General features: G+C 42.4%; 2 protein-coding genes across 5 annotated transcripts in view; one reads left to right on the top strand and one right to left on the bottom strand.

Moving 5' to 3' along the window:
• The window catches only part of SLC1A7 (solute carrier family 1 member 7), a 58,303-nt gene extending 38,578 nt beyond the window's left edge, over positions 1–19,725 (bottom strand). For 2 of the 3 annotated variants that reach the window (XM_018552484.1, XM_018552485.1), the window contains exons 1-2: positions 19,585–19,725; positions 16,797–16,876 (exon numbers count right to left, since the gene is read on the bottom strand). In XM_018552484.1, the coding sequence (XP_018407986.1) occupies positions 16,797–16,876; positions 19,585–19,725 (221 nt within the window). The remainder of the gene's footprint in view (positions 1–16,796; positions 16,877–19,584) is intronic. The other variant, XM_018552486.1, reaches the window with a different exon arrangement.
• Positions 9,252–24,504, top strand: part of CPT2 (carnitine palmitoyltransferase 2) — a 24,625-nt gene continuing 9,372 nt past the window's right edge. Inside the window, exons 1-2 of one of the 2 annotated variants that reach the window (XM_018552482.1) lie at positions 9,252–9,262; positions 9,844–9,845. The gene's annotated coding sequence lies outside the window, so the exon portion shown is untranslated. Of the gene's footprint in view, positions 9,263–9,843; positions 9,846–23,189; positions 23,218–23,874; positions 23,881–24,504 lie in introns of those variants that run through there. The other variant, XM_018552481.1, reaches the window with a different exon arrangement.

Genomic DNA, 24,504 nt, shown 5'->3' with positions numbered 1-24,504 from the left:
GTAGAGAAACTGAGTGTTGTAACCAGGGCCGGATTTACTCTGTCTGCTGCCCCAAGGCCAGGTTCCTCAAGGCGACCCCCTGCCCATCAAACCCCCAATGGAGATGGGCAACCAGATGGCAAGGGCAGCAGGGTTAGTTTTAATATTTTGTTATTTTTTCTGTATTTAAAAAAAAAAAATTGTATTACTTTTTTTATTTTTACATTTTTTATTTTTTTACTTTTTAAAATGTTATTTATCTTATCATCTTTTACTTATTATTTTTTATAATTATTTCTTATTATTTTTTACTTATATTTATTTAAAAAAAATGTTAATCAAAAAATTATTTTTTTACTTAAAAGAGAACTATGGGGTAAGTGTTACCAACTGCTACTTACTTGACATTATTTTTGTTTATGACACCATTCTGAGTAATCATCAGTCACAGAAATACTCAATTTAGGCTAACTGACACCAACAATCATGTTACAGTCAAGACCACAATTTTCCCCCATCCTGTTTGATGTAAACATTAAAATTGAAGCTCCTGGGCTATACTGTATATGATTATGCACGGTTGAAGTGTTCTGCTGATAATTGCATGACTAAACAGGTGTAAAAGAGTTCCTAAGAAATTGCTCGGTGAGTGTAAATGTAAATCCCTAAATCACAAAATGTTCATTATTTAAGTGATAGAAGTGTACAGAGTTGTATATGAAACTCTGAAAGCCATCATTCGCCTCTCTGAGTGGAAAACAACTGTAAAATGCACGCCATAAGGTTCTGGTTATATGCTAACACAGGAAACTGGAACAATACTTCCACTTCATAATGTCCCTTCTAAGTGCATTTGTGTGAGGGATCTGTATTTTTCTCTTTCAGAGCTTGGCAAGTGTTAAATGGATATGCTTCAAATATTCCCAGTAGAGCATTTTAGATGTTATGCTATTTAACACTTGCTGTGTGGAATGTTTGCCATGTGTTGTGATGAAAGATGAGGCCCATCTTACGGAAATCTTTATCATTTAAAGACATTTTTATTTTGGGTAGAGAAACTGAGTGTTGTAACCAGGGCCGGATTTACTCTGTCTGCTGCCCCAAGGCCAGGTTCCTCAAGGCGTCCCCCTGCCCGTCAAACCCCCAATGGAGATGGGCAACCAGATGGCAAGTGCAGCAGGGTTAGTTTTAATATTTTGTTATTTTTTCTGTATTTAAAAAAAAAAATTGTATTACTTTTTTTATTTTTACATTTTTTTATTTTTAAAATGTTATTTATCTTATCATCTTTTACTTATTATTTTTTATAATTATTTCTTATTATTTTTTACTTATATTTATTTAAAAAAAATGTTAATCAAAAAATTATTTTTTTACTTAAAAGAGAACTATGGGGTAAGTGTTACCATAGTTCTCTTTAGGGTCCCGGGAGACATATTCTAGCGTCCTCCTGTGACCCAAAGCTCAGTATATTGCAATACTGTCAAGATCCACCCAGCTGCGTGAATGACAGCTGGCTCTGCCTTTCCAGTACCTTAACTCTAAAGTTTATTTATTTATTATTGGTATTAGTATAGCGCCGACAATTCACGCAGCGCTTTACATTCACATCAATCCTTGCCCTCAAGGAGCTTACAATCTAAGGTCCCTATCGCACATTCATACATACAGGGCCAATTTAGACAGGAGCCATTTAACCTTCCAGGATGTCTTTGGAGTGTGGGAGGAAACCAGAGTAGCCGGAGGAAACCCATGCAAGCACAGGGAGAAAATGCAAACTCCTTGCAGATAGTGACCTGGCCGGGAGTTTACATCACTATGCCATTACTCGTGGACTACAGGTGGCTACATATGTGAGAATGGTTGGATGCAAGCAAAATCCAACTGTCTCACAATTTGCTCTGGTAGATCCTTGGCCATAAACAGGAACACCCAGATTGTACAGGTGTTCCTGTTAAGCCTTTTGGAGGAAGGAGGTGAAGGTTCAAACCAACATGTTGCAGAATATCCCAGCACCCGCTCTACAGATAGTTATAGGACAGGGCTTTTCTAATCACCTCCTACCCAAAGGTCTGTCAGGTAGGATTGTCTCAGCCTACTCACAGTCATGGGATCATCATCATCTGATGCAGGCACATAAGCAGATAGTTATCTCATATCTAAGTGGAACCTAGATTCTTGACTTTTTATTTTCTGTGTAAACTGTAGGATGCAAGTGCCGTGCAATGTACACACAGCCCATTTATGGCATCTGTAAGATCCTGTGAATGGGCTTGATGCCGGGGAGGATGTAACTCCTGTACACATGTGCAAGACTAACATTAGCAGTGGCCACTCAATAGCCAAAGAGGATGCCTGGGAACCTGGAAGAGCTGGCAGTGAAGATGGCAGCGGGGGGGGGGACGGACGACAGAGTGGGGTACCGGAGATCAATAACCTGCATATCCATGGGTGCTTGCACTTAAGATTCACATTGTGTGCGTCCAAGTGCAAGCACACGGACCTGAAAGATGTGCAGGTTCAGGTCAGTGTGTAGCCGCATGCAGCCACGTTCTCCAATAGGGATGTAAAGACTACTGCCACGCAATAACATGTTGCACCTGTCCCTCTCAAGAGCAGATCTCTGCATGGGCGTGCATGCTAAATCTGCCTGATCGTGTGAATGAGCCATTAGGCCCTGTTCACACTGGGGGTGTATTGCGATTGCGGATCAAACATGCAAAAACCTTTACGATACATGCACAAACGCAGAATGCTCTTGCATTGCCAATTTGCCATTATTAGGTAAAGGCACCCCAAACGCAGCCACGCAAATGTGTTTTTTTCACACAAATCGCATGTGTGAGAACGAGCACGAACGCGTGGGGAAAAGACACAGAACGCATGTTGCCACATTTGTGACATGTACTTCTTTTCCCGTAGTTGGCGCACATCCATGGACCCAATGGGGATCAATGGAGATGCTCACCAAACGTGGAAAAAAAAGTCCCAGTGATGTCCCAGTGTGAATGGAGCCTAAAGGTATATTATATACATGTGAAAGTTAGAGAATGTTACCATGGAAAAAAAAAATGTAATCATATCATTAGATCTTCCTGGGCTGATGAGTTCATGGGGTCTTTGGTAATAACACACAGGAGCCCAGAACAAAAACTTGGCAATGAAGTTTCCCTTGCATTGGCTGTTACTCTATTATTTTTAATATCAGGTAAAGAGTGGAAATGAATAAAATACACTGCAGCAGCCAAATCTATCATAATGACAAGCACAGAGATGAACCTGCACACAAAGATTTCTAGATCCCTGGGACAGAGGCCAGCCGCAAAGGCATGTAAAGTTAATGGAAATCGTCATAACCTGACATATTTTATAAAATGTCATTACCTGGCCTCCAGTAATGGGGAATATTACGTAATTCATCAGCAGCAACATACTCTGAAGTTACTTTATTATATCCAGACCAATATATAGCCAACCATTCTGACCAGACAACAGAAAGGATCAACAAATCATGAACTAAAGAAAGCACTTTGACAGGAATGTATTGTATGCTTAAAGCCAAACTTCGGGCAGATAGAAAAGACGCTGATTAAAGCAGTATTATAGTCATTTTTTGTATTATTTAAAGTGACACTAAATTTAGGAGTTAAATGATAAAAAAACATTCAAGTACCCTAACTATTATCAAAAATGTCTCTTTTTTATGTATCACTCGGCTGTAGATCCTCAAATCATCTCTGAATTGGTGCGGACACTGTCCTTCCTTCTGGAGGGGGGCTACTTTTGTTCCCCATGGTCCCTGTGTGTGTTGTAAAGTAGTCAAAACCCAAAGCTCACTATCCTGATCCTCACTATCCTGATGAACTATAACTTTGAAACAAATTAGTAAACTAAACATGAGATTGTAGTCCATCACGGGAGCGAGCTTGGGGTGGTGACTACTTTACAACACACACAGGGACCATGGGGAACAAAAGTAGCCCCCCTCCAGAAGAAAGGGCAGTGTCACCACCAATTCAGAGATGGTTTGAGGATCTACAGCCGAGTGATACACAAATAAGATACATATTTGTTAATAGTTACGGTACTTGAATGCATTTTTAAGATTTAACTCCTAAATTTAGTGTCACTTTAATGTATTGTTTTAAATGTAAGCAGTGGAAGTACCAGAATTTGACCTAATATCAGTCTCTCTCTGTACAGCAAAGTTCACACTTGGGGAGTGAGAAGCAGCACATGCAATTGTGCTGCAGTGCATGGAGCACCCTGATGGCAGGAAAGAGCAGAGTGACAGAGAGATTCACTCTTTAGTTCTCTTCTCCCTTTTGCTGTACTAAGTAAGCTTTTATCTTATTGCAGCCATGGTTTTTATATACTGTATATTCACAATGTTCCTTTGTACTATACCTATGTCCTGGACCCCCGAAATGCATTGGCTATTCTACCAATCTGGTCCCTAAATCTGATCACCAATAGCGAGACTTGAGAGGTACTAAGGGGTTGGATGAAGTTCTAGTTTTTAGAATAAGACATAATAGTAACAATAATAAAGCTAGCATACCTAACATAGCATAAAATGAATGGTTGAAAATAGAGTGTCTTAGGCTAGGTTCACACACAGGTGGCCAAGGGGCAGTAAAATAGGCGGGTGAGCCACATTTTTTACCATGCTCTGATTGCCAACCTGCACACTCAAGACCATCCACATTGTAGCGGCAGTTTTAACTTTATATCTCACATTTGGGACTACGCTGTATCTAGGCAGTTGGCATACAGTTGCAACGCAGTATTTCAATGTAAAATGGGATGAAAAAAAGCATCTAGGAAGCAGTATTAGCCATCAAATGCATGCAAGCTGCCACCACAGATGCTTTTCAGGGGAACAGTACATCATGACGCCCATGTGAAAGAGTACTAGTGTAGAAATTTTGTGAAGTGAGCCTAATGCAGGAAAACAGCTCTGGAGCTCTTGCCTCCCCCCGAACTGACCACTGAATGAATTGGGCTCTCCTAGCTGGTCTAGGGTTCACAGTTCCATTGCTGCCCCAAAAGCAGTTACCGACCCACCAGTGGTGACCAATAAACTGGCTTCCACACTAAGGCTTTGATACTTGATGAACTTTGATTTACCAACTTTGGGAGAGAGGATTAGGGTACAGAACACCCAGGATGTTGGAGACTCCAAATTGAGGAAACATAGTATCTGCAGCTTTCACAGAGAGAGAAAGAGAACCTTCGAGCCAACCCAGTAGTCTAGCTCCTGGCTGCAAGGTACTAGATGCTGTAACTACCAATCCATTGAAAAGAGATCACCATACTTCAGTAAAGGACCCACTTCCCAGGCTCCTTGTGCATACTGAAGTTCCTCTATGGCATCTCCATTGCCAAGCTTAACTCATTAGTTCGAAGTCCCAGACCTCAGTCCAAACACATGGTTATACTCCTTAAAAAGCCGTCCTAGGAGTACCAGACAATCCACAACATCCGTCCCCCAGGCAGTTAACTGCTACTTACTTGACATTATTTTTGTTTATGACACCATTCTGAGTAATCATCAGTCACAGAAATACTCAATTTAGGCTAACTGACACCAACAATCATGTTACAGTCAAGACCACAATTTTCCCCCATCCTGTTTGATGTAAACATTAAAATTGAAGCTCCTGGGCTATACTGTATATGATTATGCACGGTTGAATTGTTCTGCTGATAATTGCATGACTAAACAGGTGTAAAAGAGTTCCTAAGAAATTGCTCGGTGAGTGTAAATGTAAATCCCTAAATCACAAAATGTTCATTATTTAAGTGATATTTAAGTGACATTTTTATTTTGGGTAGAGAAACTGAGTGTTGTAACCAGGGCCGGATTTACTCTGTCTGCTGCCCCAAGGCCAGGTTCCTCAAGGCGACCCCCTGCCCATCAAACCCCCAATGGAGATGGGCAACCAGATGGCAAGGGCAGCAGGGTTAGTTTTAATATTTTGTTATTTTTTCTGTATTTAAAAAAAAAAAATTGTATTACTTTTTTTATTTTTACATTTTTTATTTTTTTACTTTTTAAAATGTTATTTATCTTATCATCTTTTACTTATTATTTTTTATAATTATTTCTTATTATTTTTTACTTATATTTATTTAAAAAAAATGTTAATCAAAAAATTATTTTTTTACTTAAAAGAGAACTATGGGGTAAGTGTTACCATAGTTCTCTTTAGGGTCCCGGGAGACATATTCTAGCGTCCTCCTGTGACCCAAAGCTCAGTATATTGCAATACTGTCAAGATCCACCCAGCTGCGTGAATGACAGCTGGCTCTGCCTTTCCAGTACCTTAACTCTAAAGTTTATTTATTTATTATTGGTATTAGTATAGCGCCGACAATTCACGCAGCGCTTTACATTCACATCAATCCTTGCCCTCAAGGAGCTTACAATCTAAGGTCCCTATCGCACATTCATACATACAGGGCCAATTTAGACAGGAGCCATTTAACCTTCCAGGATGTCTTTGGAGTGTGGGAGGAAACCAGAGTAGCCGGAGGAAACCCATGCAAGCACAGGGAGAAAATGCAAACTCCTTGCAGATAGTGACCTGGCCGGGAGTTTACATCACTATGCCATTACTCGTGGACTACAGGTGGCTACATATGTGAGAATGGTTGGATGCAAGCAAAATCCAACTGTCTCACAATTTGCTCTGGTAGATCCTTGGCCATAAACAGGAACACCCAGATTGTACAGGTGTTCCTGTTAAGCCTTTTGGAGGAAGGAGGTGAAGGTTCAAACCAACATGTTGCAGAATATCCCAGCACCCGCTCTACAGATAGTTATAGGACAGGGCTTTTCTAATCACCTCCTACCCAAAGGTCTGTCAGGTAGGATTGTCTCAGCCTACTCACAGTCATGGGATCATCATCATCTGATGCAGGCACATAAGCAGATAGTTATCTCATATCTAAGTGGAACCTAGATTCTTGACTTTTTATTTTCTGTGTAAACTGTAGGATGCAAGTGCCGTGCAATGTACACACAGCCCATTTATGGCATCTGTAAGATCCTGTGAATGGGCTTGATGCCGGGGAGGATGTAACTCCTGTACACATGTGCAAGACTAACATTAGCAGTGGCCACTCAATAGCCAAAGAGGATGCCTGGGAACCTGGAAGAGCTGGCAGTGAAGATGGCAGCGGGGGGGGGGACGGACGACAGAGTGGGGTACCGGAGATCAATAACCTGCATATCCATGGGTGCTTGCACTTAAGATTCACATTGTGTGCGTCCAAGTGCAAGCACACGGACCTGAAAGATGTGCAGGTTCAGGTCAGTGTGTAGCCGCATGCAGCCACGTTCTCCAATAGGGATGTAAAGACTACTGCCACGCAATAACATGTTGCACCTGTCCCTCTCAAGAGCAGATCTCTGCATGGGCGTGCATGCTAAATCTGCCTGATCGTGTGAATGAGCCATTAGGCCCTGTTCACACTGGGGGTGTATTGCGATTGCGGATCAAACATGCAAAAACCTTTACGATACATGCACAAACGCAGAATGCTCTTGCATTGCCAATTTGCCATTATTAGGTAAAGGCACCCCAAACGCAGCCACGCAAATGTGTTTTTTTCACACAAATCGCATGTGTGAGAACGAGCACGAACGCGTGGGGAAAAGACACAGAACGCATGTTGCCACATTTGTGACATGTACTTCTTTTCCCGTAGTTGGCGCACATCCATGGACCCAATGGGGATCAATGGAGATGCTCACCAAACGTGGAAAAAAAAGTCCCAGTGATGTCCCAGTGTGAATGGAGCCTAAAGGTATATTATATACATGTGAAAGTTAGAGAATGTTACCATGGAAAAAAAAAATGTAATCATATCATTAGATCTTCCTGGGCTGATGAGTTCATGGGGTCTTTGGTAATAACACACAGGAGCCCAGAACAAAAACTTGGCAATGAAGTTTCCCTTGCATTGGCTGTTACTCTATTATTTTTAATATCAGGTAAAGAGTGGAAATGAATAAAATACACTGCAGCAGCCAAATCTATCATAATGACAAGCACAGAGATGAACCTGCACACAAAGATTTCTAGATCCCTGGGACAGAGGCCAGCCGCAAAGGCATGTAAAGTTAATGGAAATCGTCATAACCTGACATATTTTATAAAATGTCATTACCTGGCCTCCAGTAATGGGGAATATTACGTAATTCATCAGCAGCAACATACTCTGAAGTTACTTTATTATATCCAGACCAATATATAGCCAACCATTCTGACCAGACAACAGAAAGGATCAACAAATCATGAACTAAAGAAAGCACTTTGACAGGAATGTATTGTATGCTTAAAGCCAAACTTCGGGCAGATAGAAAAGACGCTGATTAAAGCAGTATTATAGTCATTTTTTGTATTATTTAAAGTGACACTAAATTTAGGAGTTAAATGATAAAAAAACATTCAAGTACCCTAACTATTATCAAAAATGTCTCTTTTTTATGTATCACTCGGCTGTAGATCCTCAAATCATCTCTGAATTGGTGCGGACACTGTCCTTCCTTCTGGAGGGGGGCTACTTTTGTTCCCCATGGTCCCTGTGTGTGTTGTAAAGTAGTCAAAACCCAAAGCTCACTATCCTGATCCTCACTATCCTGATGAACTATAACTTTGAAACAAATTAGTAAACTTAACATGAGATTGTAGTCCATCACGGGAGCGAGCTTGGGGTGGTGACTACTTTACAACACACACAGGGACCATGGGGAACAAAAGTAGCCCCCCTCCAGAAGGAAGGACAGTGTCCGCACCAATTCAGAGATGATTTGAGGATCTACAGCCGAGTGATACACAAATAAGATACATATTTGTTAATAGTTACGGTACTTGAATGCATTTTTAAGATTTAACTCCTAAATTTAGTGTCACTTTAATGTATTGTTTTAAATGTAAGCAGTGGAAGTACCAGAATTTGACCTAATATCAGTCTCTCTCTGTACAGCAAAGTTCACACTTGGGGAGTGAGAAGCAGCACATGCAATTGTGCTGCAGTGCATGGAGCACCCTGATGGCAGGAAAGAGCAGAGTGACAGAGAGATTCACTCTTTAGTTCTCTTCTCCCTTTTGCTGTACTAAGTAAGCTTTTATCTTATTGCAGCCATGGTTTTTATATACTGTATATTCACAATGTTCCTTTGTACTATACCTATGTCCTGGACCCCCGAAATGCATTGGCTATTCTACCAATCTGGTCCCTAAATCTGATCACCAATAGCGAGACTTGAGAGGTACTAAGGGGTTGGATGAAGTTCTAGTTTTTAGAATAAGACATAATAGTAACAATAATAAAGCTAGCATACCTAACATAGCATAAAATGAATGGTTGAAAATAGAGTGTCTTAGGCTAGGTTCACACACAGGTGGCCAAGGGGCAGTAAAATAGGCGGGTGAGCCACATTTTTTACCATGCTCTGATTGCCAACCTGCACACTCAAGACCATCCACATTGTAGCGGCAGTTTTAACTTTATATCTCACATTTGGGACTACGCTGTATCTAGGCAGTTGGCATACAGTTGCAACGCAGTATTTCAATGTAAAATGGGATGAAAAAAAGCATCTAGGAAGCAGTATTAGCCATCAAATGCATGCAAGCTGCCACCACAGATGCTTTTCAGGGGAACAGTACATCATGACGCCCATGTGAAAGAGTACTAGTGTAGAAATTTTGTGAAGTGAGCCTAATGCAGGAAAACAGCTCTGGAGCTCTTGCCTCCCCCCGAACTGACCACTGAATGAATTGGGCTCTCCTAGCTGGTCTAGGGTTCACAGTTCCATTGCTGCCCCAAAAGCAGTTACCGACCCACCAGTGGTGACCAATAAACTGGCTTCCACACTAAGGCTTTGATACTTGATGAACTTTGATTTACCAACTTTGGGAGAGAGGATTAGGGTACAGAACACCCAGGATGTTGGAGACTCCAAATTGAGGAAACATAGTATCTGCAGCTTTCACAGAGAGAGAAAGAGAACCTTCGAGCCAACCCAGTAGTCTAGCTCCTGGCTGCAAGGTACTAGATGCTGTAACTACCAATCCATTGAAAAGAGATCACCATACTTCAGTAAAGGACCCACTTCCCAGGCTCCTTGTGCATACTGAAGTTCCTCTATGGCATCTCCATTGCCAAGCTTAACTCATTAGTTCGAAGTCCCAGACCTCAGTCCAAACACATGGTTATACTCCTTAAAAAGCCGTCCTAGGAGTACCAGACAATCCACAACATCCGTCCCCCAGGCAGCAGCCCAAGGTCACTCCTGAACAGTTATACCCTCTCCCAGCATGCACCACTGGCAATAATCCTCCTAGTGGTTGGCCATTGAATTACAAACATTCTTCACTCGGATTTGTGCATCTTCCCATACTATTACCAGGGTCACTCCCCAGCAGCAAGAAAGATACCAGTCTAGCTCCTCATTTGCTATTTGCTTCTGGACTCCCCAGCAACGGGTAGAAGTAAACAATCACCAGAGCTTAAAAGAAAAAGCCAAACTATCAATCAGAATTAGACTGACTACAGTCTGATAGCTTCTAAATGTAAATAGATACTCCTTAAAGCAGGGTGGCTAGACAAGATTATAAAAAATTAGAGCAGATACCATTTACATTGTGCGATCTTCACCATCACTTTTCATGCACGCTCCATATTCTACATTATCTAACACAGCTGCAAAAAGTTTACAACTTTTCGGACGCTTGTGCACCAATATTCCAGTACATTTTTGTCCCGCTGCCCTCTGCTGGATGACTTGGTTTAATACAACTACCTGCAGCCATAGTTAGTTTGTATCACTACCCACTGAAGGTGAATTACAAACCTTGAGAGTCCATTCAGTCCATTTGTGTTGGAGCTGTACTGGCTGTTGTTTCCAGCGCAGCCCCAACGCAAGACAAGACAATTTGCCTTGTCACAGATGGGCTCAGTTCACACCGCTGCATTGCAATGGGAAAGCGGTGGTGTGTGCTGAAAAAAAAGTACGGCATGCTGTATTTTTTTTCAGCGCAGCAGGATGCGAAAATGGTTTAGCCATCTAGCACTCCGGTGTGCCCATAGAACTGAATGAAATGTCACTTGTGACAATTTAATAAAGTTCTAACAAAAAAACTAAATCAGAGCATTGGCACTGTGCTGGGGCACCGCACACCAGACGCTGTGCAATTAGTGTAGCGTCTTGCGCAAATGGACCCTGATACTGTAATGCAGTGTTTCTCAACTTTTTTTACACTCACGCCACCTTTTAAAAGTATGCCAAGTCTTGAGGCACCCAAATAAAAAATATAAATCACGTAAATGTAAAAAAACATGTGTAGTTCCTCTCGCTCCACAATCAATACCAAACCCTTATCCTAGACAAGGGACTGGCATGTATTTTAAACAAACCAAAAAAAAAAAAAAAAAATAAAATTTCTCCCCATTCACATCAGGAGCCCCTTCACATCAGAAATCCCCCCCACTTCACATTAGAAGCCCCCATAACATCAGGGTCCCCCCATTTAGTAAAAATATGAAGCCACCCATGACAAAGCAGGCAGGAACCCCAGGGTGCCCTGGCACCCTGGTTGAGAAAAGCGGTTGAAGAGGTTTACTGAGGACAAGCTGGGACCTCCACACTAAGATCTCTCTATGCTCCAACGCCTGTGCATAATTATGACTCTCCCCTGGAAGTTCTCATTATCACACAGAGGTTTTCTATGATGTGGGAAATCTCTGCACCTGAGTGAGTGCCCCCTTTTCTCCATAGTAAAGGGAATAATCATTTCATAACACATATGCAACACTACAATGAAAGCTGACTCAGGGAAAACAGCTCAGCAGGTATAGTGATGCAGGCTGACCAAAATTGTTACTCATCATTGGCAATGTTATAACAGAGGCTGGCTTCACACCTTTGCACTGCATTAAATTGTGGTGGGTTGCAGTGTCATTCATTTAGACTGGCACCCCGCCGCATGAGTGGTGACGGACCTGCATTTCAACGCACCACATCGCCCATTCCGTGTTTTGGGGAGCACTACATTTAAAAATTGCACAGGCTTGGATTTTGGATTGATTTTCTAAAAGAGTCGGCTGCATTAACACGGTGCACTTTGATGTGTGAAATACTGAGTGTTAACGTGTGTGCAGCAACACACCAAGACATAACGCCCAAGTGTGAATGAGGCCTTCCATTATCAGGTATTAACTGTGTTCATTGCAGGGTCTGGTTGGCTGGTTTCTTTCTTGTAAAGGTATATATGTAGTTTAAGTATTCATTTTCTTTTTCTATTTGGTAACTTTTAATATTAAGGCAAGATTCACATCAAGATCTGTGCACATCTCTGATTCAGAAACAACACAGGGAACTTTCATTCCAAAAAGGAGAGGCAGCCTGCAAATTTATCTCATTACAAGTGTCCTTTAAAGCAGAGCAAAAGTCTGTAAGATTTACCATCTCTCCAGCAATGATTTATCCAGAGCTCCTTTGTCTGTGCTGGCATCTTCTCCCCTCTTCTACCGGGTTCTGTGTCTTTGATCTTGATTGCCCAGTTCAGGATGACATAACCTCTGCACATTTATCCCAGCACCACACAAGCCAAGAATGTAGCGGTGTAGTGGTTAGCACTTCTGCCTTGCAGCACTGGGGGTGCTTGGTTCAAATCCTGGTCAGGGTACCACCTGCAAGGAGTCTCTGTGCTTGTGTGGGTTTCCTCCTGCACTCCAAAGACATGTAGGTAAACTGGCCCTATATGAGATAGGAACCTTAAATTGTCCCTCCTTGAGGGCAGGGACTAATGTGAATGTGCAACTATGTAAAGGGCTGCATAAATTGATGGCACTATATAACAACCTTAAAGTGACATTAAAATCAACCCCCTCCCCCCCCCATGTTAATGTCCGCACTTACCTTAAATGATGTCTCTTAATCCGATCTTCCTCTTCTTTTCAGCCTTCTCTCCAGCGCTGTGGCGGGTGTCCGATCCAGCGCTGACTCCTCTGTCCTTGCTGGCACTTCCGATCCCACGGAGACTGCATGCGGGTGCACGCGTCCATAGGCTTACCTTGTGTCTCTCCTCGTCTCCCGGCCAAAATCCGAACTGCGCATGTGACCGCCCCAAGATGCTTTGCGGCCGCCCGATCAGTTTCTTATTCTCGGATGGGAGCGCGCGGCAAAGACGGGGTAAGTTCTAACCACTGTTAAAGCGTTTTGGTTTTTTTACTTTTTGCATATACAGTATCTACTGCTTGCTAGCAGTAGATATATGCAAAAAAAAACGGAGGGTTTAGAAACCCTTTAAGTATATTGAGTCTCTCATGTGCAGCTCTGTGTACATCTAGCAGAAGAGAAGCTTTTACTGTAGAGACTTACGCAGTCTTTTCTGCTATAAAAGCTTACCTGCCAGCGATTTCCCTCATTAGGACTATAATTCAGCTTGTAACACTCCATAAAAGTCTATACACACAGCCCTGCTAAAGAAACTTATGTATCATAGGAGACAGCCAAAGTACAAAAAAGACTGTCAGGGGCTATCCAAGTTACATCTATAATTGTACAAAAACCCATACAGAGCTGTAGGGCACCTCAACACACAGATGTAATTCTCTGTACAATGCAGGGCACAGTTACTATTTGTTTTGTGTTAAGATGCGTTGATAGCCCATTCACAGCCCATTTAAAATCCAACACAGGAAGTATGTTACACATTGGGTGAACAAGCCATAAAGTCTACCGCCTCCTACCATCTTGCTGACATAGCTAATGTTACCCATGCATATATCCAAGCCTGACCATACTTTAAAACCAATTCATAGACAGGTAGTTGAGCCACACTGATGTATACCACAAACCAGTTTATATCTACATGACACACTGCAGTTTGAATGCCTTGTGTAAAGGAAGGTATAGTCAGCATCATGCCATTCACTGTCCCCCAACATGGGCCTAAGACTGAGGATCTTATGATTTTTAAGCAAACATGTGAACTAGCTAGACTCCTTAATCTATCTGATTCTAGTCTATATAACTGCAGAATTCAATGGAATGTATGTGTGTACATGGAGAAAAAGGCACACCACCAAAGCCAGGTCATCCACAAGGTCAACCTAAGCAGGATCCTTGGGACAGGTGGATGCCCAAGGGGCCCAGCTACAACCCTTATGCTTCTGCAGAAAGCCAGGGAGGTTGTGCAATTGGTAAAAGTTGTGAACCTGTCTGCCAGTTCACAAGGGAGGATGGACTTGTAGGCAGTTGGTGTCTAAAGCAGCTGGGCCATGCCAATACAGAAAATGGAGATGGAGTGGCTTCTCTGAACCCATTACAATTCCTATTAATGTCAATAGAAGGGATGGGGAGGGGGGCAAAGCTGCTACCATGTGTAGGCTCTTTTCTCCATTAAGACTAACAAAATATTGCTAAATGTGGTAGCTCTGCGTCTGCGGTCTATATTTTATGCATATAGCCGCTGAGATTATAACTGACCCTTAGTGACTCTCTGCTGCAATATTAAGGTATCCCTGGCTTTCTGTTTTCCCACATCCATTCCAATGCTGTCTATTTAAACAGCAGATGATACCATTATGAAATTAATGTAAAGAAGGTCTGCCAACATTATGAAATTAAAGTATGGAAGGTAACAGCTGGTTCCAAAACACTGAAATGATATGATTCATTTGACTTTCAAAGCTGAACTCTGGCTAAATACACACAATAAATACATGTATAAAAGCTATTTTAACTGCTGAAGGATTTGTACTTCTGTAAATCCAGTCCTGAGAGTTAAACAGCTCTGTTATATATATTTTTATTATTATTATTTATTTATTTCTTTTTAAATCAACTTTTGCATAAAAGTTCTAAAATATAATCAACAAGCTCTTAGTTTAGGGAAATACGTTTGCTTACTGAGTTTGTTTACTCAGCTTATTTTTCCTTATGAAAGCTTTTTGACCACCCTGGCATTATATTGCGACACACGCAGATGAAAATAATCTGTTTGTATAAAGCACTAGTGTTGCATTAGCAAAAAAACAAAAATGGATTTGCGCAGGCAGCGACTGGGGCAATAAATCTGTTTTTACTGATTTCCTATTTCCAAATCTGAAAGACATTACACATTCTTGCATTAGCAGCTGACCCGGCATATTACCCAACTTCTTAGGAGATTGAAGTAAATAATAGATGGATAATTTTTCTGTTTATTTATGCTTTACTGTCCAAGGAGTCCAACTCCGGCCAAAATGTTTCTTTTAGTTTTAGATAGGATGGAAAGGTTTTATTTCTTTGCCTCTGTTGGGGAGATTTCCCCTCACTTCCTGTCCCTGTGACAACCATCCATGAAATAGGAGGTCCGTCTGCTTAGAACCCCTGTCAGTATTTATTGCAGCCTGTGTCCATGCTCGGTAGATTTACTGTCACTTTATGTACTAGTGATTATTGTTACTGAATCAGAAAGTGATGGGAAATCAAAATAGAACTAGAGGTGAGGAGAAACTTTGTGATGGGCACACCTGGATCGGTGACAACTATCTGAAAGGGGAATTTTCTCTCTTTTTGCATTCTTAGCGTAGGTGGCTGTTGCCAGCCAATTGTCTGAAGCTGCAAACATGTGCAAACTATCCCCATCTAATACCGTGTTTCCCCGAAAATAAGATACTGTCTTATATTTTTTTCCCCCCAAAAAAACACACTAGGTCTTATTTTCAGGGGATGTCTTATTTTTTTCCCCTTCTCCAGTACTGTATTATACAGTACATTACGTACCGGTATCTCTGCTCTGTGTGACAGCAGTGTGTCTCAGCCTCCACAGCATATTTTATCATCATCAATTAATTAGAGATGTTTTATAAAACAGTTTTATCTCTATTATTTAAATTATAGTTAAAAAAAAAGTATGTGAGGGGATGTTCAATGGGGACATTATAGACTGCATACTTTCCCCATTGAGGATCCCCTCACATACCTTTTTTCTACCATAATTTAAATAATACGGTAGAGATAAAACTGTTTTATAAAACATCTCTAATTAATTGAAGATGATAAAATATGCTGAGGCACACTGCTGTCACACAGAGCAGAGATACCGGTATGTAATGTACTGAGAATTGGAGTGAAAGAATAGTATTGTGACTGTCACAGTACGGTACCTGGCTGTGGGGGTGAGAGAGGTAAGGAGGGGGTGAGAGAGGTAAGGAATGCGGGGGCCAGAAAGTTTTTTGCGATCGTGCAGACAGGAGACAAGCTGCACATACCGGTATCATTGATTTTTACACTCCTTGCTACACTCCAACTGGCTGCTTGGATGCATGTACATGTGCGCCCCCTACCGCCGAACTAGGTCTTATTTTCGGGGTAGGTCTTATCCCTGAAGATAGCGATAGGTCTTATTTTCGGGGAAACACGGTAGCAGCAAAATTGTGCTGGAAATTCCATTAGCTGCAAGTCACAGACGTATGCTTCTTTACATTCATAAGGTTGAGACTCTCTAGGGGTGTGCATCTTCAGACCTCCAGCTGTGGTGATACAAATCCCAGCATGCTTTAGTCTGTGGGTGCCGTGGCTGTGGCTATCAGAGACTTGCAATGCACCATGGGACTTGTAGTTCCACCACAGCTGGGGGGCCAAAGTTGCCTACCCCTGCTCTAGGGCATCTTGTTTTTTATTTTACTTACTGTATATGTCCATATATATAATGCATTATTGAATACTTTTTTTTTAACCCTACAGGATGTGTAAAAAAAAAAAAAAAAATGTAACATGTTATATAAAAGACTACAATGTGTCTTCTTACCTTGATACCACAAGGGGCAGGATCAGCATTTTCAGCATCCGCATGAGGAGCTCCCCAGGAAACTGGAAGTAACTAATCTCCTGTAAGAAACAGCACAGAAAATCCACTAGGGTCACACATCGTTGCATTGTTGTCTGTGATTCGCTAAATAACTATAAAAACATAGTTTTACAGTAAAAATAATATATGTGGCTATCTAGCATTGCCTAACATACCCTAGCAATAGAAATCCAAAAATAAATATAATCCAAAAAGTCCACTCTGCGACTCCCAAGACCTCCTGCTCTCTATCTCCCTCTCACCCCCAGCTCACTGATGTCACCGGCAGGGCTGGCCTTAGGCCTTTAGGCGCCCTGTGCGAGAAAGCTTTACAGCGCCCTTCAGTGACCACACTCCTCAGTGGCCACACCCTTTAGTGGCCACACCCCCGCTTTAAAAGCTTTTACCGCTCATCAGTTTAGTGTTATCAGTGATTGATAGCCCTACAATTATTGCTCTCATTCCGACGTTCGCAGCGATATGTAACATGTGTCCCCCCCTGTGAGGGGGGGGGGGGGCGGACGAGGGTGCGCTGTCATATCGGATGGCCAGCGCCCAGCGGTGAGCTATTGCTTTCTGACATTGTGACATGTGAACACCTCTCCACAGTTCAGGTGCAAAAAGCCAGCTCCATTAAGAGATGGTTTGACCAGTTTGGTCTGGAGGAACTCCAAAGGCCTGTGCACAGTCCTGACCTCAACCCTACTGAACACCTTTGGATGAATTGATATGTTGATTCCAAGCCACATCTTCTCATCCAACATCAGTACTTCACTTTTCAAATGCTCTTTTTGGCTGAATGGGGACAAATTTGCACAGGCACACTCCACATTCTTGTGGAAATCCTTCCCTGAGAAGTGGAGTCTGTTATAGTAGAAAGGAGAAGGCGGGGGGCAACTTTATATGAATTCCCATGGTATCGGAATGAGATGTCCAACAAGCTCATAGAGATGTGATGGTCAGGTGTACACACACTTAAAGGAGAACTATGGGGTTAAGGCTTTTCCCCATAGTTCTCCTTAGGGTAACGGGAGGACACAAACTAGCGTCCTCCTGTCACCCTAGGCTCAGTATACCGCGAGCTGTAGCTCACGGTATACTGAGACGCCGCAGTATACCGCGAGCTGCTGCTAGCGGTATACTGAGACGCCGCAGCTGAAGCGGATCCCGACAATTATGTCTGGATCCGCCCAGCTGCGTGACTGGCAGCTGGCTCTGCCTATCTAGAGGCAGAGCCAGCTGTACCCACCCCCTCCCCCGTCCCTTCCGCCAGTCAGCGCTGGCGGATCGGAGTGGGGAGGGGGCAATCCAGCCCCTCCCCTGTCAAGGCAGAGAGCCGTGACAGGATCGAGAGGTGAGCGAACGCTGGTATGTGTTCACTCACCTCCTGATCTACTAAGCCGACCTGTGACAGTTTCATTGTCACAGGTCGGCTAGAACTATGAGGTGAGTGAAAAGCACTCACCTCATAGTTCTTCTTTAAGCCATATAGTGCACAATAGTGACAAGCCTGGGCTTGGTGTGAACCCAATTCACCTGAGCTTGTCCAATCACGCTCAAAACTGTAACTGCCACCCCCTCCTCCCAACCCAATCAGTTGGGAGAGGCACATTGCCTGCCCAGCAGCTATAAGTCACAAAGGGGTGGCAATTGCCGCCACTGATAGGGCCCAGAAGGGGGGAGTGGTGGTCACAGTTTTGAGTGTACTTCACTTTGAGCGAACTGGGTTTGCACCATGCCCAGGCTCATCTCTAGTATACAAGAGTCATTGTGCTGAGGTCCCTCTAGTGGCTAACTAGTAATCTCTACATTTAGTACAGCAACAAAAATTATGTAAAAGCAAGCCAATAAAAATGTGGAATTCATATACAAAGTTAATATATGGTAAAGTCTGCAATAATAACTCCATATATGTGCTGTAAATACATTATACTCTTTTTGGAGCTTACCGTTAATTAAACATGAGGCTTCATAGTATGCACCATAAGGTGTACCATACTTACCATACTTACCATGTCTACCATACCTGTAGCATTGCTCTAAACCCTTTAATGCAGAACCCCGAGACAACCTGGCTCATGGAGTATGTAGAGAACAGGCCAGGCCCCTCCCCCATCCCAAAATGCACAAAATAGTTTGCAGCAAAGGTGCAAATTCATCTTTGCACGTCCTGGTGCATATTATGAATATGCAGCCTCACCTGTGGTTTCCAAGATTGTTTTAAGTCAATATGTATGTGAATTTTAAACCCCATCTTTATCTCTCCCTCTACATTAACAGATATACAGCAATGTACAGTCATTACAATAATGGCTGCATGGCATTTCTATGGAAGTGTTTCCTGATGATGACAACAGAGGACTATGCCTAATGTGTGCTGAAACAGCCACTTGTGGTTTCCATCAGAAGCCTATTTGGCAACACAAGAGCCCATATGGAAGACAGCAAGAGAGCTTTGTCACACTATAACAGGAGGTTCCTATGTGAGGACCATCGTGGCAAGAACACAAGGGAGTTTTTTCAATTAAAGCTGCAAACTTAAACATATTGGAAATTACTTTTGAATTTACATTAACATGTTAAATCTTTTATGAGATTTTAGTGATTGGGTTTACATATACTTGGGAAAACATGTAAAAACTGATGATCTAAAGCTTCACGGACTTGTGCAACAGCACTGCACGAGATGCTCTCAGATACGCTAGCTCAGCCGCTAGGATGTCCACAACTATGAAAACACGCTACTGACCTGCTCAGAGAGCCTCTTTGTCCTGAGGAAGAATCCCAAAAGACATCCCACAATAACAGACAGTACAGAAAGAATAAGCAGCCCATTCCTCTTGCACACATCTTTGACTCTGGCCAGTACGGCATCCAGGGCCCCTGCCATGGTGTCCTCACGGTTTCCAGGGGACGATCAGCGCCCCACAGAGGGACTGCGCCGCTCTGTGACAAGCCAACTCACGCTCCCCAGAGATCAGATCAAAGCTAGCGCAGGCTGGCCAACCCGCAAGGTCACCCCTCATCCATAAGCCACACAAGCCTGCAGCTGGCATTACTGTCCCAAATTAATACCCCCAATCCTATTACTGACTTCATCATTAGGATCCTGGGAGGAGATTAGGGAGCTCGGGATAATTTGAAAAGAATATGACTGCAAAGAAATAAAGGATGCAAGACTGAAGAAACATAAAGGAAGGCAGCTTTATAATTGTAACAGAAATACATAACACTAAGAGAAGAAAATCAGATTCAAATTCCCTAATTGGCCATTTTTTCAGCTGTTTATAAAGTGGAAAATTTTTGTGGCCAAAAATAATATTAAATAAGCATGTCTGTTCTTATCTTATAATATACACTTTAAAGTGCATGATATCTGTAAATACGTGACCTATTTATTGGATGATGTAAACAACTAATAAATATCAACAACTAGTAAATATCATACAATTAAAAAAAAAAAATGCTCTAAAATAAATAATTGAGTTACTGTCACTATATCAATATATTTATTGAAATTGAAAGCAACAAATAAATAAATAATTCAATATTTATAAATCATACTTTACCAAACAATAAAGTTACAAGGTACGGGAATAATAATAATACTGAGAATAAATAATTCAACTAACAATTAGTGAGTAGCTGTGTTTCTAGTTATAATAATCAAATAATCAGTACTAATTAAATCACAAATGTAGTAATTAATACTTAATTGCTTAAATATAAATGTATTTGCCCTAACTCACGCTCCCCAGAGAGCGTTATGTTATGTTTTAACATACTAACACGCGTTGATTAATATGCAACATCAATAATAATGTTCAGGAAGATTCCCCAATTTGCTCCCAAGGTCACTTGCTCTGGAATTTTCTTCTGTCCTGTAGATCCTAACTTTAAGACTCTGTTTGGATATCTTATATCTAATATCTTTGTAGGTTGCGGTCCCACAGCCTTGCAGCTAACATATTCCATGTCTAGAGACATTCATGTATGAGTCCAATATGGTTTCTACTAGCATGCTACATACTTCCTGATGTCTCGAGACCTTTATGTACGAACCCAATCTAGTGTCTACTAACATGATACATACTTTCTGATGTCTCCAGACCTTCATGCATGAGCCCGATATGGTGTCTACTAACTTGTTACATAGTTTCTGATGTCTCCTGAGCTTCATGTATGAACCCCATATGGTGTCTACTAACTTGTTACATAGTTCCTGATGTCTCCAGACCTTCGTGTATGAACCCCATATGGTGTCTACTAACTTGTTACATAGTTCCTGATGTCTCCAGAGCTTCATGTATGAACCCCATATGGTTTCTACTAACTTGTTACATACTTCCTGATGTCTCAAGACCTTCGTGTATGGCTTATTCATATGTAAATTGTGCCACCCATTCATATGCAAGTATCACAGTTAAGACTACTTTCAGTGGGGGGCCAGTAGCCACTATCTTAATTCTGGTTGCCCCTGTCTGCCTGACATCTTGTGTCCGGGTTTCTGCTGCCATGAAACCCGAACACAGCATTCAAAACCTGGACTGTCCGGGTGAATCCTGGACAGGTGGCAACCCTACTACTAACATGCTAATTACTTCCTGGTGTCTCCAGACCTTCGTGTATAAACACAACATGGTGTCACTGTCTACTAACATGTTACATACTTCCTGATGTCTAGAGACCTTTATGTATCAACCCAATATGGTGGCTACTAACATGTTTCTTACTTCCTGGTGTCTGAAGACCTTTATTACTTCCTGATGTCTAGCCACCCTAATGTACATACCGAATGTGGTGTCTACATCTAGCACTGTTTATGCATCCCACTGGTGGCTAGTTGGGTTTGCTTCAATCATCTTGCCATCTGGTATTTTTACCTTGCTATCTTGTGCTCAAATTCCCTCATCATCTATCATCAAAACAGTTTTTGTTTCCTTTGCTTTATACGTTACACATAATCTTAGACACCAAGTAAAAATGCACACAAAATTATTTCTTTTAAAACACAGAGCACTGCAATGAGCACCGACAGAGCATTAGTATCAGTGTGTTGTAGTGCGCGGTAGATGTGTGTTGGGGTATCATTTACAATGAGTAGCAATGCACCACAGCACACATTATGATGTGTGTTATGCTTTGATCGAGTCTGCACATACTCTGCATAGCAAATGTACCACGTGAAAATTGCAGAAGTGTAAATGTAGACTAAGGGCAGGGCTGTAGCTACCATGGGGCGAGTGAGGCACTCGCCTCAGGCGCAGCTAAGAGGGGGCGTAGCCAGGGCCAGTCTGGCTGCGCCCCCTCGCCCCTGTTGCCATGGCGAGCACAGGGCGCCATTGGCAACAGGGGCGCCAAACGTCCAACACTGCTTCCCCGCGCATATTGGTATATGGATTTTATTTTACTGTGTGTGTGTGTGTGTGTGTGTGTGTGTGTGTATATGTGTCTGTATGTATGTATGTATATCTATATAGATATATCTATATAGATATATATATATAATTTCTTTTATATTCTGACGACGGCCGCTGTAAAAAAAACCCCAAAAAACAGAAAGGCCACCTCCCTGAAATGAGACGGGAACCTCCCTGAAATAAGGTTTTGCAGGTTGGGATGTCTGTGAATGAGACAGAACAGTTACTATGGTAAAATCTCCCGTCTATTTGGGGTCAGAACAGGAGGTAAAGGGACAAATCCCTCCTACCAGGATTTAGGAAGCAATAAGAGCGAATTTATAACGTTCTGCAAGATTATTATTATTGTTTTCCTTGCCCCCATGAGGGAGGTTACACCTCACTTCCTGTCCAGGTGAGGGGTGTCTGACCGAACAGGAAGAAGACCGAAATCTCCACTGTGGGACACAGAGGGAATCTAAAACCGGACATGGTTTCTAATCCTTCGCAACCTTCTCACATCTAAATATGTTTTGTGTGTTCTGTGGCTTTAACATGGCTGAGGGCCGATTCACTCCAATCATATTGCGATGATGAGGGGAATTTACAGATCCTGAGCCGCTGTGCATTGCAACCAATCAGCTTCTCGCTTTTTTATTTTTAAGATAGAAGCTGTTCTCTGTTGTACGGGTACATGTTGCTCTGCTGAATAATGAGCAGAGTCTTACAGTGTGAACTGTTATTCCAGCCAGGTACAGAAGTGACTTTATAAAACCACAGCAAGGGCAAATTAACATTCCTTGACCCCGGAACGTATGTAGCGTAATACATTCTCCGGGGGACGAAATTGTGCACCGCACTTGAGCTTATTGTAAAGCAGGGCAAGGGGAGAGAAGAGGGGCGGGGCTGTAGTGAGGGGGAGGGAAGTAGGGCAAAGGTAAACGGGACAGAGGGGCGGGCCGAGCACGGTAGACAGGACTTCTGTCATTGATTTTAACCAGGTAAGGAGGGGGGCTGCGAACTGCCAGGGTTAGATATGATGGTGGGTGCGAGAGAGAAGGGTCTGCCAGGGTCAAATATGGTGGGGGGAGACGGGTCTGTATGGGTATCTGCCTTTATCAAGTGCTGATGTATTGTCTTGTAGCTGCTGACACTTTATAGTTGTTTCCAGGAGGGACACTTTGCTGCCGAGTCAGAGCTTCATATGTTGTCTTGTCACCCCCAGCAAACACCGCAGATCATATTACATACTTGTCACCTGTGCACTTTCTGCATGTTGAATGTTATCCAACAATAAATACAAAAGTTCAAACAGTTGGATCCATGATTTATACAAGCGGGGGATCTTACAAACTCAGGATGCAGGGAGTGCATTCTGGGACCAGAGGGTTATGCTGCCACCATCACCCCCTCCCCCATTGGTTCCCAGAATGAACTCCTTGTGTCCTCTGATGTACTCCGAGAAATTGATTTTACTGACTGGCTGTGACAGCGCTCCCTCCAGCCTGCCTCCTACTCCGCTGCAGCAATGGTATGTCCCTCGGCGTCCTCACATCCTATACGTAGTGTATAGAACATGATGCTGCAGCGGAGGGGGAGATAAGCTACAGGCACCAGTCTAAGAGCAAGCTGGCTCCAAGGATCAGGTGAGTATTACTTTATTATTTTTGACCCTAGGCAAAAATGAGCTCTTAACCCTTGCAGTGCGGGGGCAGCCCCAATGCAAGGGTTAAGAAAATCTTTACCCGGAGTTCTACTTTAAAGCGTATTTGACAATTAATTTCTCTTATTTGCACCCTTCTTGCTTGTTAAATATTTAATGGAAAGTGTTTTGTTATATCTGTACCAAGTGCAAAAAAATAAAATACTTGTTGCTTCTGCCAACAATTTAATGAGCTGATCCTGTGCTCTCTGCTGGCTTTTACCAGTTAGCAATGTTCTCAGTTTTCTCTGAGGACTACAGAACAGCCCCTCCACCTATGTTATAGAGATGAGGAGTGGGGGGGAGGGGGTGTTCTGCAGTGCCAACATTTCCTGTCATAGGATAACAATGCTGCTCCTCCACAGATACAGTACAATAAGTGAGCATTAGGGCTGCAGCTAACGATTATTTTCGTAATCGATTAGTTACCCGATTTATTTTTTTCAACTAATCGATTGGTTGTATAAAAATCTCTCTCTCTCCCTTCCCCTCTCTCTCTCTCCCTTCCCCTCTCTCTCTCTCCCTTCCCCCCTCTCTCTCTCTCCCTTCCCCCCCTCTCTCTCTCTCT

Source organism: Nanorana parkeri, unplaced genomic scaffold (genome assembly GCF_000935625.1).
Source record: "Nanorana parkeri isolate BGI_ZX_2015 unplaced genomic scaffold, ASM93562v1 scaffold89, whole genome shotgun sequence".
NCBI classification, from domain to species: Eukaryota; Metazoa; Chordata; class Amphibia; order Anura; family Dicroglossidae; genus Nanorana; species Nanorana parkeri.
Note: the sequence above shows the minus strand (reverse complement) of the source record. Positions and strands in the feature narration are given on the sequence as shown.